Source organism: Lontra canadensis, unplaced genomic scaffold (genome assembly GCF_010015895.1).
Source record: "Lontra canadensis isolate GAN:19392208 unplaced genomic scaffold, GSC_riverotter_1.0 scaffold38, whole genome shotgun sequence".
In the NCBI taxonomy this organism is placed as follows: Eukaryota; Metazoa; Chordata; class Mammalia; order Carnivora; family Mustelidae; genus Lontra; species Lontra canadensis.
In genome coordinates, this window is record NW_022631032.1 from 2463676 (window position 1) to 2481585 (window position 17910).

Sequence of the window (17910 nt, forward strand, 5' to 3'; positions counted from 1 at the left end):
ATACACATTCTACCGCATCATTCTGCAACTTGCCTTTTAAAACCCAGTACATCTTGGAGATCTTTCCGTGTTAGGACATGGAAATCTGTATTTTTTTTTTTTAACTGCTATGGTCAGTTTAACAGTATGAATATACTATAGTGTATTCAGCTATTCTGTTGGTAGAGCTAAATTTAGATGGTTTTGATTTTTTTTACTATCAGTAATGCTGCAGTGAACATCCTGGTACTTGCCCTATCACTGTGCACGTACATACACAAGCATGTTTTAGAGCAGATACCAAGAAACAGAACTGGTGTGCAATAGGATATACTTTTTTTTTTAAATAGGCTGCATGCCCAACATGGGCTTGAACTCATGACCCTGAAATGAGTGCATACTCCACTGACTTGAGGTAGCCAGGCGCCTCTAGGACATAAACCTTTATAAATTTACAAAACACTTAGAACTGATCAGAATTTTAATTCTCCCAAGGGGCTTGCTATATCAATTAATACACTCCATCAGAAAATAGGAAAGCTGATTTCCTTACATCCACATAAACACCTGAATACCATCAATGCCTAATAGGCAAAACATGGAGCCCTGATATAGTTTTAATTTGCATTTCCTGTACTTCTGGTAAGACGGATCATCTCTCCATGTGTTGATAGGCTATTTGCATTCTTCCTAAAAATTACTTAATTTAACCTTTGTCCATTTCTATTAAGTCTTTTTATTCATTTGTAGGAGTTCTTTATATATTCTGGGTAGTGATTATTATGTCACAAACATTTTCCCCACGTCTACCCTTATCTGTGAATTTTATGGCATACAGAAGTTTTTCTTTTTTTTTTTTAAAGATTTTTATTTATTTGACAGATCACAAGTAGGCAGAGAGGCAGGCAGAGAGAGAGAGAGGAGGAGGAGGCAGGCTCCCTGCTGAGCAGAGAGCCCGATGTGAGGCTCCATCCCAGGACCCTGGGATCATGACCTGAGCCGAAGGCAGAGGCTTTAACCACTGAGCCACCCAGGCGCCCCAGCATACAGAAGTTTTAAATTATGGTCCAGTTTATCAGTCTGTTCTTTTATGTCTTTTTTTGCTTTTATGGTTCTATGTAAGAAATCCTTCCCTAATCCAAGAACTTATATTTACTGTATTTTATTCTTTTACAGTTTTGTGTTTTATATTTAGGTCATTATTTTATGTGGAATTTGTTTATACAAACAGCGTGAAGGAGCTGTATTTTACTTTTCCAAATAGACAACTGCTTTTCACAACAGCATATACTGAATAGCCTGTCTTTTCCCAATTTTATCATATACCAGGTTCTTCATACACATGAGAAATTTCTGGATTCTCTGTGCTGTTCCACCAATATAAATACTGTTTTATTTATTAAAACTGGGTGTTATGGTTTGATATGTAGTAGACCAAGGATTCCTTCCCCATTGTCATACTATGAATTCTGCAATATGGGTTTTAGGATAAGCTTATCAGGTTTCATTCAAAATCCTCTTGGGAAACTGATTATGACAAATGGGTATATATTAATTTGAGGATAATTGATCTGTTTCTCAAACTGAGTCTTCCTGTCTTTCCATCTGCCCAGAGTTCCTTTAAATATAGAGTTTTCATCTTAAACAACTTCCATAATTTTTGCTAGGGTATACTTCTGGGCAATTTACATCTTTGTTGCTTTTGAAAATGGAATCTTGTTTTTAGTTGAATTTCCTAACTCATCCTTCTTAGTGAGAGAAAATCAGGGAACCTATTGATTTTTTCTTGCTTTGCCTCCTATCATCCTGTTGAACTCCTGTTAGTTGAGCTCTCATATTTTGCCAGCTGATTCTCTTGATTATAACTCATTCTGCATGAGTTATTTTGAAGCTACATGCCCATTACAGCTCTAAGAGAAAGAAAGAAAATGATTTCTTTCCACATACAAAATGTAGCTTTATGGGAAGGCAGGAAAATATCTGACAAAATCTAAATAGGGCATGTATCTCAGAGGGGGGATCCAGATCACAGATAGCTACCTTCCCCCCAACCTGGGGATTCCTCTTGCAGTAGTCCTTTTCTCTCCCAACATTTCGGAAAGTCTGTATGACAGAAACTGATGCTCTATCAGACTGACTTCTGCTGTGCTAAGATACTGTTTGATCACAAGATGAATAAGAAAATACAAGCAGTATATTAACTTACCTCTACACAAAACTTAAAATGAATGCCTTGGGAATCATAAAATGAAATAATTCGATTAGAGAGTGTCACGGTAATGAGAGACCAGTGGACTTCCAGGTGAATAGGAATCAACAGAAGACTCTTTTTAAACAAATCCACCTGATTAAAAAGAAAAAAGGAAGAAAAAGAAATGCAGCCATCACCACAGACTATCCAAAAGAACAATGGCAGCAGCTTCCATTTACTGACTTTTGACCCGCCCACGGCCATAAAAGCAGAAAGTGGTGAAGCCAAAATTTGAACCCAGGTTGGAATCTAAAGGCCCATGCTTGTAACTACTAAGCCATAATAGACAATAAGAAAACTGAAGATCTAGAAAGCACCACTTCACATTTAACCTGACACACCTGTGCATACACCTTTTCAAGTCGTTAACATTGCTTAGCCTCTTACTTTTATGCTTAATTTTCTTGTGTACACATTTGACTTTGACTCAATTCTTACTTAGAAAGGAATCATGTATTAGAAAACAGCAGACTGTAAGTCTTCTTTATTTACAGACTCCATATCATAGTTATGATCATGGGCTTGGAAGTTAAGTCTGGTTAATTACACCTCCTCCACCTACTGGCAAGATGACTTTGGCAATTTTTGTAGCTTCTTTGTTCCCTGATTTCTTCAACTATAAATTACAGATAACAATATCTGCCTTATGAAGCTGTTGAGAGTGATAATACATGTAAGATGTGTAAAACTGCTTTCACACATTACATGTAGCCAGTAAATCTTAACTATCACCATTATCACTACCCTCAGGTCTCCCAGATATCAAAATTGAGAAAAATAGCCTTAATAATTATTTACACATCCTTTACAATCTAGAAATATTTACTCTTCCATTCAAAACCTCAGTTGTGGATTGGTTGATAAAGTAGTAGGTGCTCAATAAACACCTGTAAAAAAGTGAATGAGTTTCTTTTTTCAGATATTTTTTGAGAGGCGGGGTTTTTTGTTGTTGTTGTTAATTCCATGGTTTAAAACAATCACAAAGCTATTTTCAACTACATCAGATTCTTACAAGGTATTTCTCAAGCCTTCCTTGCTTTCTGATATTCAGGTAATGTCCTGCTCTAGATGAATCTTCTACTAGTCAACATGATCTTGGAGCAAAGCACTTTAGCAGTTCTACTTTTCCAATTTTTGCATCCATTAACCTGAGAAGTGAGGTGGACAGAAGGAAATATGAGGACAGCTGGTCCTTCCCAATGCATAAATTGTGAGTATCTAAAACAAGGACTCACATCTAAAATACAATATTAAATGAGACCAAATTTTATATTCTTCTCAAAAAGAAACTTTTTAATTTAAAAATTTTTGAAATAAATACAGAAAAAAATACACTTCAGTGTGTATCTTTCCAGATTATTTTTCTTTTTAATACGTTTTGTCACACTTTTTTTTTTTCCTCTCAGAGATTCTGAGAGAGAGCATACTCAAGAACATGAATGCGGTGAGAGGCAGAGAGAGGGGGAGAATCTCAAGGAAACTCTGTGCCAAGCGCAGAGCCCAGTGCAGGGTTCGATCTCACGACCCAGAGATCATGACCTGAGCCAAAACCAAGAGTTGTATACTTAAATGACTAAACCACCCAGGTACTTGCCCCCAACACACACTTTATACATACAATTAAGAATGATACGTGTGGAAGATTATACTATTGATCCCAATTTGTTGTCCTCCCCATAAAAGGAGTACACAGAAGCTTCACTGTTGCTCCCAGGTGAAGAATATAGTCCTATCATGTGATCTGCTTTAACCCATGCTCTTGTAAACAGAAGCAAACTTACGTCATGATCAAGCTGAAACTTCCAGAGCCATCATGTGGCCCTGAGACTGTTAATGTTTCAAGATTGGTGCTGTTCCATCACTCTGGGTTCCATTTAAGGAGTAAAAATGAAAAAGCATAGGAACCTCTCCTCAGATGCAGGGAAAGCATTTGATAAAACTCAATATCCATTTAGGATTAAAAACTCTCAGCAAACTAGGAATAGGAGCAAAACTTACTTAACCTGATAAAGAATATCTACAAAAAATCCCACATGGGTGCCCAGGTGGCTCAGTCAGTTGAGTCTTTGACTCTTGGTTTCCGCTCACGTCATTATCTCATGGGTCATGGGACTGAGCCCTGCTCTGGGCTCTGCAGTCAGTGGGGATTCTCGCCCTCTGCCCCTTCTTCCACTTATGTGTGCTCTCTAAAATAAATAAATGAATCTTAAAAACAACAGAAGCAGCAACCCTCTGATTGACATCATAAATAGTAGGGAAAGACTGAATGCTTTTCTCCTAAGATTGAGAACAAGTCAAAGACATTCTATCAGAAGTCCCTGCCAGTGCAATGAGGCAAGAAAAAATGGCATACAGTTTAGAATGGAAGAAATAAAACACTACTTACAGACATGATTATGAAAATCTGACAATCGACAAAAAAGCTCCTAGAGGAGGAGTGCCTGGGTGGCTCAGATGGCTAACTGGCTGATTTCAGCTCAGGTCATGATCCTGTGGTTGTGGGACTAAGCCCTGCATTGGGCTCTGTCCTCAGCAGAGTCCGGCTTGAGAATTGCTCTTTCTCCTTCTCTGTCTGCCTCTCCCCCAACATGTACACATGCGCTCTCTCTCACTCACTCTCTCCAAAATATATAAATATTTAAAAAAGCAAAAAAGCTCCTAGAACCAGTGACTCCAGTAAGGTCAATGGCTATGAGGTCAATTCACACCAAACAACTGGAAGGTAACGTTTTAAAAATTCTATTTATAGAAGTTTCAGAAATATGAAATCCTTAGGGTTTTTTAAAGATTTTATTTATTTATTTAACAGAGATCATAAGTAGAGAGGCAGAAGAGAGAGGGGGAAGCAGGCTCCCTGCTGAGCAGAGAGCCCAACGTGGGGCTTGACCCCGGAACCTTGAGATCATGACCTGAGCCGAAGGCAGAGGCTCAACTGACAGCCACCAGAGAATGAGAGAGAGAGAGAGAGAGAGAGACAACACGAGAGGGGAGAGATCAGAGGGAGAAGCAGACTCCTCACCAAGGAGGAAGCCTGATGTGGAACTTGATCCTGGGATTCCAGGATCATGACCCAAGCCAAATGCAGTTGCCTAACCAACTGAGCCACCCAGGCACACCAGGGAAAGCATCTGATAAAACTCAACATCAGGGTTATGTTATGTTTTTAAAAAATATGTGCAAGACCTGCATACTAAGAATTACAAAATACTGCTGAGAAAAATGCAGAGCCAAAATGAAGGGAACATATACCACATACATGGACTGGAAGACTTAATATTGCTAAAATGTCTATTCTCCCCAAACGAACATATAAACACAATCCTAATCAAAATCCAGCAGATTTTCTTTAAAAAACAGACTGACAAGCTAATTCTAAAATTTATATGAAAATGCAAAAGACCTAGAATTCCCGAAACAGTCTGGAAAAAGGATAAATCTAGCCATCTTACACTGATTTCAAGATGTACTATAAAGATACAGTAATCAAAACTGTGGTATTATTAACATTAAGAACAAAGGTCAATGGAAATGAGCATAAAGTGCAAAAACAGACCCGGACATATGTGGCCGTTCACTTTCTACAGTGGTGCCAAAGCAATTAAACTAGGAAAGAGAAGTCTTTTCAATGCAAATGACATTGGAACAACTAGATATCCATATGGAGAAATCCTAAAAATTAAAGATCTTTACCAAAACACACGGTTAAAATAAGTAGAAAAGCCACAGACTGAAATCACAAAACCTATACCTGACAAAGGATTTATATCCACAACAATAATAACCCTTTACCACAAATCTTTTCATTTGTATCACCCACCCATTTTTCTATTTAGTTGGTGAAGTCTTTGTCTTATCCATTTATATAAACCCTTTATGCATTAAGAAAATTAGTTCTGACATTAATGGCAATTTTTTCCCCAGTTTGTCATCTTTTTTTTTTTTTAAGATTTTATTTATTTATTTGCCAGAGAGAGACAGTGAGAGAGGAACACAAGCAGGCTTCCTGCTGAGCAGGGAGCTCAATGTGAGGCTGGATCCCAGGACACTGGGATCATAACCGGAGCCGAAGGCAGTCGCTTAAGAACCGAGCCACCCAGGTACCCCTCCCAGTTTGTCTTTTTACAATTGCTTTTTTTTTTTTTTTTTTTGAGAGAGCGAGCTAGAGCGGTCTCATGCTGGGAAGGGCTGGGCGGGGGGTGCAGGAAATGACAGAGGGAGAAAACCTTAAGCAAGCTCCACTCCCAGCACAGAGCCTGACCACAGGACTTGATCTCACAATGCTGAGATCATGACCTGAGCTGAAATCAAGAGTGGGATGCTTAATCAACTGAGCCACCAAGGTGTCCCCTACACTGCTCCTGTTTTAAATAGTTATTTTTTCTTGTTATGTAACTGAATTAATTCATTTTTCTTTTGTAAACTTTTAAGTTGTACAGAGAACAGACTTAGCTACCCTGAGATTATTTTTAGCAAGTTCTTGTAAGGACTTTCTTAGTACTTTTCTTAGTACTTTCATGGTTTTATTTATTTTTGTTGCATTCAAATCCTTGGTCATTCTGTAATTTATCTTCATATAATCTAATTTAATGAGTACTTAATTCTTCTATTTTTCATTTTTTCTTTAGTGATAAAGGCATTTATGGCCATTAACTTTCTTCTCAAACCAGCCTTCATTATGTTCCACAGTGCTTGGTAAGATGTGTTCCCCCCTTTCCATCCCTTTTTAGACAATTGGTATATAATTTCTTTTTAAAATGTTTAGATCCAAGTGTTTCATATGCAATTATATGCATATCTGTAAAATTTTCAGACTGTTAGATTTTTTTGGCCACCTTTATTTTTTACTGAACTGTGATCAAAGAATAACATAGGTAATAATTTTCTATGTGGCCAAATAAATGCATGATCAGTTTTTACAAAATCTAGTATAGAGCTATTAAACTAAATTTAGTACTGGTTGTATTATTATTTTATGATTTTGTTTTATGTCAGCCTGCTCTATCCAACTACGAGAAGTCTCCTGCTATCACTATTTTATCAAGGTCTCCTTCTATAATTTTGTTAGATTTCTATATATTGAAATCTTATCACCTAATTTACTTTTTACCTTAACATCTACCTCATCTGTTCCTAATACTGCCATTCCTCCTTTTTGGCTACCACTTTCTCTCGGTTTACATTTGTCTAGTACCTCTTTAACTGTCACTTTGTTTTCAACCTTTCTTGTTCATTTTACGTTTATTTGTCATATACAGCATATACAGATATACCTCAGAAATATTTGGGTTCAGTTCCAGACCACTGAAATTAAGTGAGTCAAATGATTTCGGTTTCCCAGTACACATAAAACTTATTTACACAAACTGTAGTCAATTAAGTATACAGCATAAAATAAACATACCTTAATTAAAAAACAATAAACATACCTTAATTAAACAAACATACCTTAATTTAAAAATACTGCTAAAAATGCCAACCATCATCAGTGCTAACTCACTCTCAGTGAGCCGTAATCTTTTTGCTGGGGAGGGTCTTGCCTCAATGTTGATGGCTCCTGACTGATCAAAAAGGTAGTATACTGAAGACTGGGTGGCTGTGGCAATTTCTTAAAATCGGATAACAATGAAGTTTACAACATCGATAGAATCTTCCTTTCACAAACAATTCCTCTGTAGCATATAACACTACTTGACAGCATTTACCCACAGAACTTCTTTATCAACCAGGTTTACATAATACTGTAAATTCTTTGTTGTCATTTCAGCAGTTGTCACAGCATCTTCACCAAAAGTAGATTTCATCTCAAGAAACCATTTTCTTTGCTCATCTATAAGCAGCAATTCCTCAGGGCGCCTGTGGCTCAGTTGATTAAGTGTCTGCCTTCGGCTCAGGTCGTATACGATCAAGCCACACATTGGGCTTCCTGCTCAGTGGGGTGTCTGCCCCCCCGCCCCGCTTATGTTCACTCTCTTTCAAATAAAATCTTTTAAAAAATTAAAATTAAAAAAAAACAAAAACAAAAAAAAAAACAACTCCTCAACTGTTCAAGTTTTGTCATGAGATTCCAGCAATTAAGTCACGTCTTCGGGTTCCTTTTTTTTTTTTTTTTTTTTAAGCATTTGAGAGAGAGAGAGAGTGCAAGTGGAGGAAGGGGCAGAGGCAGAGAGTCTCAAAACAGACTCTGCGCTGAGCACAGAGGCAGATGCGGGGCTCAATCGCATGACCCTGAGACCACGACCTGGGCCGAAATCAGGAGTTGGACGCTTCAAGAGTTGGACGAAAGGAAGATTTGGTAGACTGCAGCACCCAGTGCCCCAATCAGGCTCCACTTCTAATTCTAGTTCCCTTACTATTTCCCACACATCTGTGGTCAGTTCTTCCACTAATATCTTGAACCCCTCAAAGTAGTCCAAGAGAGTTGGAATAAACATGCTCCAAACTCCTGTTTATGTTTCTATTTTGACCTATTCCCATGAATCACACATGTTCTTAATGGCATCTAGAATGATGAATCCTTTCCAGAAGATTTTCAGTTAACTATGACCAGATCCAACCAAGGAATCTACGGCAGGTATAGTCTTATGAAATGTATTTCTTAAATAATACGACTTGAAAGTTGAAATTACTCCTCAATCCATGGGCTGCAGAACGGGGTTTATGCAGGCATGAATACAACATTAACCTTGTTAGACACCTCCATCAGAACTCTAAGGTAATCAGATGTGTTGTCAATGAGCAGTCTTATTTTGAAAGACATCTTTCTGAGCAATAGTTCTCAACAGTGGGCTTAAAATATTCAGTAAACCATGTTGTAAATGGATGTGCTGTCAGCAAGGATTTGTTTTTCCATTTATAGAACAGAGAGAGAGAGTAGATTCAGCATAATTCTTAAAGGCCCTGGGATTTTCAGAATGGTCAATGAGCACTGGCTTCAACTTCAAGTCAACAGCTGCATTAGCCCCTCCTTAACAAGAGAGCCAGCCTGTCCTTTGAGCCAAGTATCCTGACTTCTCTTCTTTACTATGAAGGTCCTAGATGGTATCTTTTGCCAATAGAAGGCTGTTTCATCTGCTGCTGAAAATCTGAAAATCTGCTGCTTAGTGTAGACACCTTCAGGAGTATCTGAGCTAGCTCTTCTGGAGAACTTGCTGCAGCTTCTATATCAGCACCTGCTGCCTCCCCCTACACTTTCATGTTCAGAGACGGCTTCTTTCCTTAACCCTCATGAACTCACCTCTGCAGGCTTCCAACTTTTCTTCTGCAGCTTCCCCTCACCTCTCTCAGCGTTCATAAAATTCTTGAAGAGAGTTAGAGCCTTGCACTAGATTAGGCTTTGGCTTAAAGGAGTGTTTTATCTGGTTTGATCCTCTATCCAGACAATCAAAACTTTTGTTGTTCTTAGCGATAATGCTATTTTCACTTTTTTGTCATTCATGTGTTCACTGAAGTAGTACTTTTCCTTCAAGAACTTTTCTTCTGTGTTCACAACTTGGTTGTTTAGCACAAGACGCCTGGTTTTTAGCCTATCTTAGCTTTTGACATCCCTTCCTCACTAAGCTTAATCATTTATAGATTCTGATTTAAAGTGAGAGACATGTGATTATTCCTTTCACTTGAATAGAAGGTTAATTTAACTTGAACACACTGTGGTGTTACTGGCCTAATTTCAATATTCCTGTGTCTAGGAATAGGGAGGCCCAAGGAGAGAGAGAGATGGGGAACACCCAGTGGGTAGGACAGAACACACCTAGCATTTATAAAGTTTGCCATCTTATATGGGTACAGTTCATGGCACTCCAAGACAATTGTAACAGGAACAAAGATCACAGATCACTATAAGAAATATAATAATTAAAAAGTTTGAAATACTGCAAGAATTACAAAAGTGTGACATAAAACAATGTGAGCAAATGCTATTGGAAACACAGAGCCAACAGACTTACTTGATACAGGGTTGTCACAAGCCAATTTGTAAAAAATGCAGTATCTACAAAGCACAGTAAAGTGAACTGCAGTAAAAGAAGGTATGCCCGTATGTGGCTTGTACCACTGGATGGGCTGCAGTGGTGTTTATACAAGAAAAATTAAGGATCACTATTAGGGGACTGTTCAAATTAAAAATATATACCCATATAGTGGGATGCTACTTAACCAAGAAGAGTGAAGTAGATTAGGAAAGATGATCATATACTGTACTTAGAAGTCATTTTTCACATTTCCTTCTCCTTCATCCCCATAACCAATCTATCACCCAAGTGACAGATTTTACTTCCCAGATTATTCTCATTTATGTACATATCCCATCTGTCCTACCGTTCTAATCCAGAGTACCATCAACAGTACTTCACAATAGCCTTCTGTTCTACCCACAGCGGCTTTGCTCCCACACCCATCTTCTTCAGTGCTGCTGCAAACTGGATGATGTCACCTAAAACCCTTCAGTAGATTCCTGTACATTTAGGATAAAATTCAAAATCTAGACCTTAAGGTCCAACATCTCTGATCAGCTCTACTTCACGCCACTCTCTTCTTTGCTGTCTGCATTCCAGCTACACAAGCCGCCTCACATGCTTCTTCCACCATAAAATAATGATTATCACTGTGTGTTTACCATGCACTTAATGGTTTACACAAATTATTTCATTTAATCCTCTCAACAAGGTAAACAGTCATGATACTACCACTTGACAAATGAGGAAACTGAAGCTTAGAGGAATTCAGCAATCTGCCTAAGGTCTTACAGCTTAAGTGAAGTATGGACTAGAATTTGAACCCAGCTCTGAGTCCTAACTTCATTCTGTCTTATTCCAGATTTGTACTCTTCAACCATGTCTCATTTATCTTGGCATTACTAATGATGCTTTGCACATATTACCTAAATAGCAATATTCATTCAGGTGTTTGTACTTAGCAAAAAATTATTTCCATCCACAGCTACTCACGACAAGACTTACTCCTAATTTCTATAACCAATCCAGTATAAAAAAGTGAAATGCTACAGTATCTCTAGACCTATGGCTGGAATTTGAACTCACTGGTAATTTTGTCAAAATGTCAAAAATAGAATATAAATAGGCTTTTAAAGTAATGTTTCTGGCATTAGTCAATGGCTACAGAGAGAAATTAAGGTTGCAAGGAGCCTTAGGGATTACTCTGATTTATCATTTTGTTTTATAAACAGCATTCTAAAGCCCAGAAAAAGTGTCTTGTCCAACCTGCACAGCAAGCTAATAGCAATGCTGGAACCATGAACTTCCAGCCCTGTGCTTTTTAGAGAATATTCCAATCAACTGGATAGATTCAGAATTTTACTAGTATCTTGTGCTTCAAACAGTAAGATGTTAAAAAACCCCGAACTATCATATTAAAAACAACTATCATATTAAAGTGTTTTTTTTTTTAAATATATTTTTAATTTATTTATTTGACAGGCAGAGAGGTAGGCAGAGAGAGAGGGAGGAGGAAGCAGGCTCCCTGCTGAGCGGAGAGCCTGATGCGGGGCTCGATCCCAGGACCCTGGGATCATGACCTGAGCCAAAAGCAGAGGCTTTAACCCACTGAGCCACCCAGGTGCCCCTAAAGAGTTTTTATTTTAAGAGTCTTTCTAATTAATATCATATTGACATTAAAGTTGTTACCCTTCTACTCAAAATGGCTTCTCTGCATTTCAAATTTAGAATCAAAAAGAAATAAAGGGAATACCTTTTTAGTCCATCTTTTTACTCCATTATATCCTTTGGTTACCAGCTGTCTATGAAAAAAGCTGTTGAAGAAGTGAACCTAGAAGAGACATCAAATACAAGCACCCAGATTATATTAAGCTGTGCACAGATTTAACTTCAAAAGAAAATGGAAATTAAAAAAACCCTTGTATGTAAGATAGACCAAACAGTGAGGGAAAGTTTCTTCTATAGAAAACACATTACATGATTCACAGAAGATTCTGTTCCAGATTTTCTTAGAACAACGGTGTTCTATAGTCAGAACTGGGACAGTAAATAAATAGATCACCTAAATCTAAGCAAGTGGAAAAGCAACCTGACAAATCTCTCCAAATCTTGTGATAAAACTGAAAGAGGCTAAGAAAGAATGAGGTAACATTACCTTGTACTCAAGGGATATGGCTTACAAAATTAACGCCCTCTAAGGACGTGGATTTGCAGACTCCTGCTGTCATAACAACTACTAAAAGGCTTTAAAATGAATATTTCTAGCACTGAAATTTCTGACTTATAAATTAGGATCAGCTCAACTGAGAGAGTAAGCATCTTGTGGTCTTAAACTGTTCACTCAGTAACTCTGACTCACTTGAGATGAAAATACTTGCCCTATTTGAGGTTCTCAGGTTGTGATCACCAGATCAGCAGTATCAGTATCACCTGGGAACTTGCTAAAATGCAAATTTTCAGGCTCCACCCCATACCTCCTAATGAAGAAACTGAGGGTAGAGCTCAGCAATCCAGAAGATCCTAATGCACTTTTGTTTTTAGAACTCTGCAGCTTAAGATGTCAATAAAAAGAGCTTGTCGCAGCTATTTCCAGAACAGTGATTCTCAAACTTCATGTGTATCAGAATCCAGAGGGCTTATTAAAACACAGATTGCTGGGCCTCACCTCCAGTTTCTGATTTCGTAGGGGTGGGTTAGAGTTCAGAATTTTGTATCTCTAGTAAATTCCTAGGTAATGCTGATGCTGCTGGTCTGGGGACTACACTTTGAGAACGACTGCCTTAAGTATCCATCCTTTTAATCCAACGAAGGTTCAGAATTAAATGTAAAAGTAATGAAGGTAAATTATATCCTTGAAACTAATACTTTTATGTTAAAAATCATCTATATGTGTTTAGGTTTAAACCTTCTGGTGATGATGAGAATTTTACATAAAAGAGAATCCAACAGACTAGCCTCATGATTCCAATTTATTTTTTATTTATATTTATTTTTAAATTCATATTTATCTATTTATTTATTTATTTGACAGAGAGAGAGAGAGACAGGAAGAGAGGGAATACAAGCAGGTGGAGAGGAGAGGGAGAAGCAGGCTTTCTATTGAGCAGGGAGCCCAACCTGGGGCCCAATCCCCAGACCCTAGGATCATGTCCTGAACCCAAGGCAGACGCTTAACGACTGAGCCACCCAGGCACCCCTCATGATTCCAGTTTAAAATGGAAAACAGATTTGTGGTTTTAATGGGAAGTTATATGACATTTTGTCTGTATTCATAGTGTTGGAATCTCAGATGCATTATATCTGTTTAAATTATTAGATTTATAAAAGTTTATAAAGTACTTGGAAAGGTTTTGTATGTTGAACTCAAAGGCTGCCCATCAGACAATCTGCATATTCAGAAAAATTAAATTAAAAAAATAATTTTAATAATATCTAAGTTTTTTTTTTTTAAAAAGCTTTTATTTATTTATTCGACAGAGAGAGATCACAAGTAGGCAGAGAGAGAGAGGAGGAAGCAGGCTCCCCACCAAGGAGAGAGCCCGATGCGGGGCTCGATCCCAGGACTCTGGGATCATGACCTGAGCCGAAGGCAGAGGCTTCAACCCTCTGAGCCACCCAGGTGCCCCAATAGTATGTAAGTTCTTATGGGAATTTTAGAGTTCAAGGAGGGTTTTTTTTTGGGGGGGGGGTTATTTTAATTTTTTTTCTTTTTTTGTTTACAATTTCTCTCATTCATTCATTATTTGACACAGAGGCTGGGGGGGGAGAACAAACACAAACAGGGGGAGCAGCAGGCAGAGGGAGAAGCAGGCTCCCCACTGAGCAAGAAGCCTGATGTGGGGCTCAATCCCAGGACCCTGAGATCATGACCTGAGCCGAAGGCAGCCACTTAACTGACTGAACCACCCAAGTGCCCCAGGTTTGTCTGTATTTAAACACAGTATCAAAGATTAATCTACAAAAAAAGTGGTAATGAATACTACTATATTAGATCTTTAAAGAGAACGAAACTTTAAATTAAAAGCTTAAAGCTGGGGCGCCTGGGTGGCTCACTGGGTTAAAGCCTCTGCGTTAGGCTCAGATCATGATCCCAGGGTCCTGGAATAGAGCCCCGCGTTGGGCTCTCTGCTCAGCGGGGAGCCTGCTTCCCCTTCTCTCTCTGCCTGCCTCTCTGCCTACTTGTGATCTCTGTCAAATAAATAAGTAAAATCTTAAAAAAAATATATATATATCCCTTTTGTGTATCTCTCCACTGTTAAAAAAGAGACAGCAAGCCCAAAATGGAATCTAACTTAGTGTTGACTTATGCTTAGCCCATGTCATCAAACCCAAAATACCTAACCTAACTGCAACTTCACTCTCTCTTAGGACTGCAGAGTCTTAATAGAATTACCTGGTCAGCACTACTGAGGTAATCTGCTTGTTAGACCCTGTCTTCCCCTAGAGGAAGGTGACTTCACTGCAACCAATCTGCTCTTTGCTAGTAACTTCATTGTCCTGCCCCTTCTGCCTTGTAAGTCTTGTATTCTGTACGGCTCTTCAAAGCTCCATTTTACCTGTTAGTAAGATGCTGCCCAGTTCATGAATCATTTGAATAAAGCCAGTAAGATTCTTAAATGTACTCAGTTAACATTTATTTCTTAATACCTTTTTAATTTTTTTTATTTTTAAAAGATTACTTATTTATTTATTTGACAGAGAGAGAGAGAGAGAGAGAGAGGAAACAAAAGCCGGGGGAGTGGGAGAGGGAGAAGCAGGCCTCCCACCAAGCAAGGAGCCTGATGTGAGCCTCAATCCCAGGACCCTGGGATCACAACCTGAGCCGAAGGCAGATGCTTAATAATTAAGCCACCCAGGCACCCTCTTAACACCATTTTTTAAAAAGCCTCCTTGGGGTGTCTGGCTGGCTCAGTCAGTGGAGCATGTGATTCTTGATCTCAGGGTTGTGAGTTCAAGCCCCATGTTGGGTATAGAGATTACTTAAAAAGAAAATCTTTAAAAAAAAAAAAAAAAGGTCTCCTGAAGAATCAGCATACCCACTTTGAAACAAATATGAAGAAAATGATGGCATCGGACTTTTTTATACTAAAATATTGTAGAGAACTTCTGCCGAACTCTAGTACCTGAACAAGGCAAAATCGAACACTTTTAAAAATCTAAGGAATGTCGGGGTGCCTGGGTGGCTCAGTGGGTTAAGCCTCTACCTTCAATTCAGGTCATGATCTCAGGGTTCTGGGATCGAGCCCAATGTCTGGCTCTCTGCTCAGCAGGGAGCCTGCTTCCCCTTTTCTCTCCGCCTGCCTCTCTGCCTACTTTTGATCTCTCTCTCTGTCAAATAAATAAATAAAACCTTAAAAAATAATTTTTTTTTAAGGAATGTCAGGGATGCCTGGGTGGCTCAGTCAGTTAAGCATCTGCCTTCAGCTCAGGTCATGATCCCAGGACCAATCCCCCACTGGGCTCTTTGCTCAGTGAGCCTGCTTCTCTCTCTGCCTGCCACTCCCCCTGCTTGTGCTCACTCGCTGACAAGTAAATAAATAAAAACATCTTAAAAAAAAAACCTAAGGAATATCAAATAAATACATAAAGTTAAAAAATCTCATTTTAATACATAAGGATTCTCTCTCCTGAAGAAGAATAACTTTGCACTTACTTTGTCTGGGACTGCATCCATTATCAGCTCACCATACATATTAATGACCTATAAAAAGTCAACATAAAACCAGCTTACTAACCCTATACAATATATAACATTCCACACAGAATGAGTAACACTGACAGTTTACCATTTGGATACTGGGGTTAGTGAATGAATCACTTCAGTAAGGGTAAAGAATCTTTGATTCTAAAAGATAACTGCGAGGCCAACCCAAAGATTAATTATATTTTATCGTCCAACATCCTCTGCAACTTTTCCACACCAAGAACCCACAATATACTAACCTGGTCATTCAACCAATTCTGACCATCCAGAGTTGCCAGATCATCCATATCCAACATGTGCTTATTATAGAAGATGCGGAAGTTGCATTTTTGATGTCTGGCCCGATAGTTTGTTATTTCTCTATTGATAAATGGTTTTCTGAAAAAGAAAGATTTTGAAAGAAAAGAGACATGAGTTCTACTCAATTTATTGCTAAGTCTTCTTTTTTTAATTAAGAGAAAAGTCATATATACCAACAATTTTATTTTCAAGGGCTTAACTTAAGCATCATTGACAAACCTATTAGAAAAGTCTTCATTAAAGACGTCTTTTAGTCTTCCAAGGACATCTTTTTCACTGAGTGGGACCAAACTGCCATACTTCTTCATAACCTCATCTAGGAATCCTTAAATAAAGGAAGAAAAATTACAGTGGAAAAAACATTTCCAGAAAAAGTCATTCTCCCATTACTTAACCTATACATGACACTTACCACACATTTAACCTATAATACCATATATGGTACAAAGAAATCTTTTAAAAGTTACGTTTTGTAAAGGATAACATAAAATAGATCAGGCCTTCACCATTCCAATCTAAAGAGAAATGCCCAGAGAACTCCTCTACTTACTACATGGAATGCCTCCTGATACATGAATCAATTAATAAAGTCAATTAGATCTTTAAATTTACTCCATTGAATTTTTTTTTTTTTAAACGTGGCCAATCCAGATGACTTTCAAGAAATAAAAGAATGTATCAGTTTGACACTGGTGGAACATAATAGGAACCAGCAGAAGATACCCCTCATGAACTGGATGTTAAATGACCCATCAAGCTATAAAGTTAATATGTACAACAGCACTCCACCAACAAATAGAAATGAGATTCTGGACCCAGTTCCAGCATGGGGGTATGTTCCTCCCACCCATAAGATGAAGCAATTCTTGGATACCAGCAGGCAGTCCGAAAATTCAACTCAAGTCTGATCCTATCTAGGGATGCCTGGGTGGCTCCACTGGTTAAGCATCTGCCTTCAGCTCGGATCATGATCCCAGGGTCCTGGGAGCCCCTCACTGGGCTTGCTGCTCAGCGAGAAGCCTGCTTCTGCCTGCCACTCTGCCTGCTTGTGCTTTCTCTGTCAAATAAATAAAATCTTAAAAAAAAAAAAAAAAAAAAAAGAGAGAAATGCCCGAAGGTAGTATTTCGCATTGGCTTTTTAAGCTACTGATGCACTATTAGAGAGGGAATCGCTAGCTGAAATAAAGACTGACATCCTTCAATAGCTTAACCTTAAAGATGAATCCTATCTCCTGAGGAGTGATACCTAAAGGGTTTAATCACCTGGTTAAATGTCTATTACATTTGGTGACTGAAGGCATTATCTTTTTAAAAATCACAATTACAATTTAATTGTTGAGATCACTGTTACTGTGTTCTTTGGTAAATGTGTGTAAATTTCACATCTCATAGCAAGGGACAAATTCTAAGGCATTTTTAATATCATACAATTGGGCAGTGTTGTTATACTTCTGATACCAAATAACCCTGTAAGGTGAACTGGGTAACAACCGGGGAGGCACATTTTAAGAGGAGAAACAAGGGTGACCTTGGCCAGAATACAGGATAGTCTTCAGGTGGCTTCCCAGAGGATCCACTGAAGAAACATACCTGAAAAAGTCCTAGGAAAGTAGAACCAGAACATTATTTCTAAGGAAATAGAAAGAAGCTGAGGGAAGGCTGAGAGGCTCACAGAAGTGCTGACTTACGGTATTTATTCATTGATGCTGAATGGGCAGAGCAACAAC

General features: G+C 38.3%; 2 protein-coding genes across 8 annotated transcripts in view; one reads left to right on the forward strand and one right to left on the reverse strand.

Annotated features, from left to right (window-relative positions):
• Positions 1 to 17910, forward strand: part of NCBP2 (nuclear cap binding protein subunit 2) — a 34463-nt gene that overhangs the window by 14719 nt on the left and 1834 nt on the right. The window contains exons 5-6 of one of the 3 annotated variants that reach the window (XR_004384041.1): positions 6856 to 6922; positions 16835 to 17015. The exons of 1 other annotated variant lie outside the window; for it this stretch is intronic. Coding sequence is in view for 1 of the 2 variants with exons in the window: in XM_032869344.1 (XP_032725235.1) it covers positions 6856 to 6880 (25 nt within the window). In the remaining variant the exon portion in view is untranslated. The remainder of the gene's footprint in view (positions 1 to 6855; positions 6923 to 16834; positions 17016 to 17910) is intronic. One more of the 3 variants, XM_032869344.1, reaches the window with a different exon arrangement.
• SENP5 (SUMO specific peptidase 5) overlaps positions 1 to 17910 on the reverse strand; it is a 61784-nt gene that overhangs the window by 4769 nt on the left and 39105 nt on the right. For 2 of the 5 annotated variants that reach the window (XM_032869337.1, XM_032869338.1), the window contains exons 3-7: positions 16403 to 16508; positions 16123 to 16261; positions 15833 to 15880; positions 11933 to 12010; positions 2186 to 2323 (exon numbers count right to left, since the gene is read on the reverse strand). In XM_032869337.1, the coding sequence (XP_032725228.1) occupies positions 2186 to 2323; positions 11933 to 12010; positions 15833 to 15880; positions 16123 to 16261; positions 16403 to 16508 (509 nt within the window). Of the gene's footprint in view, positions 1 to 1372; positions 1890 to 2185; positions 2324 to 4011; positions 4094 to 11932; positions 12011 to 15832; positions 15881 to 16122; positions 16262 to 16402; positions 16509 to 17910 lie in introns of those variants that run through there. The other 3 variants (XM_032869341.1, XM_032869342.1, XM_032869340.1) reach the window with 3 other exon arrangements.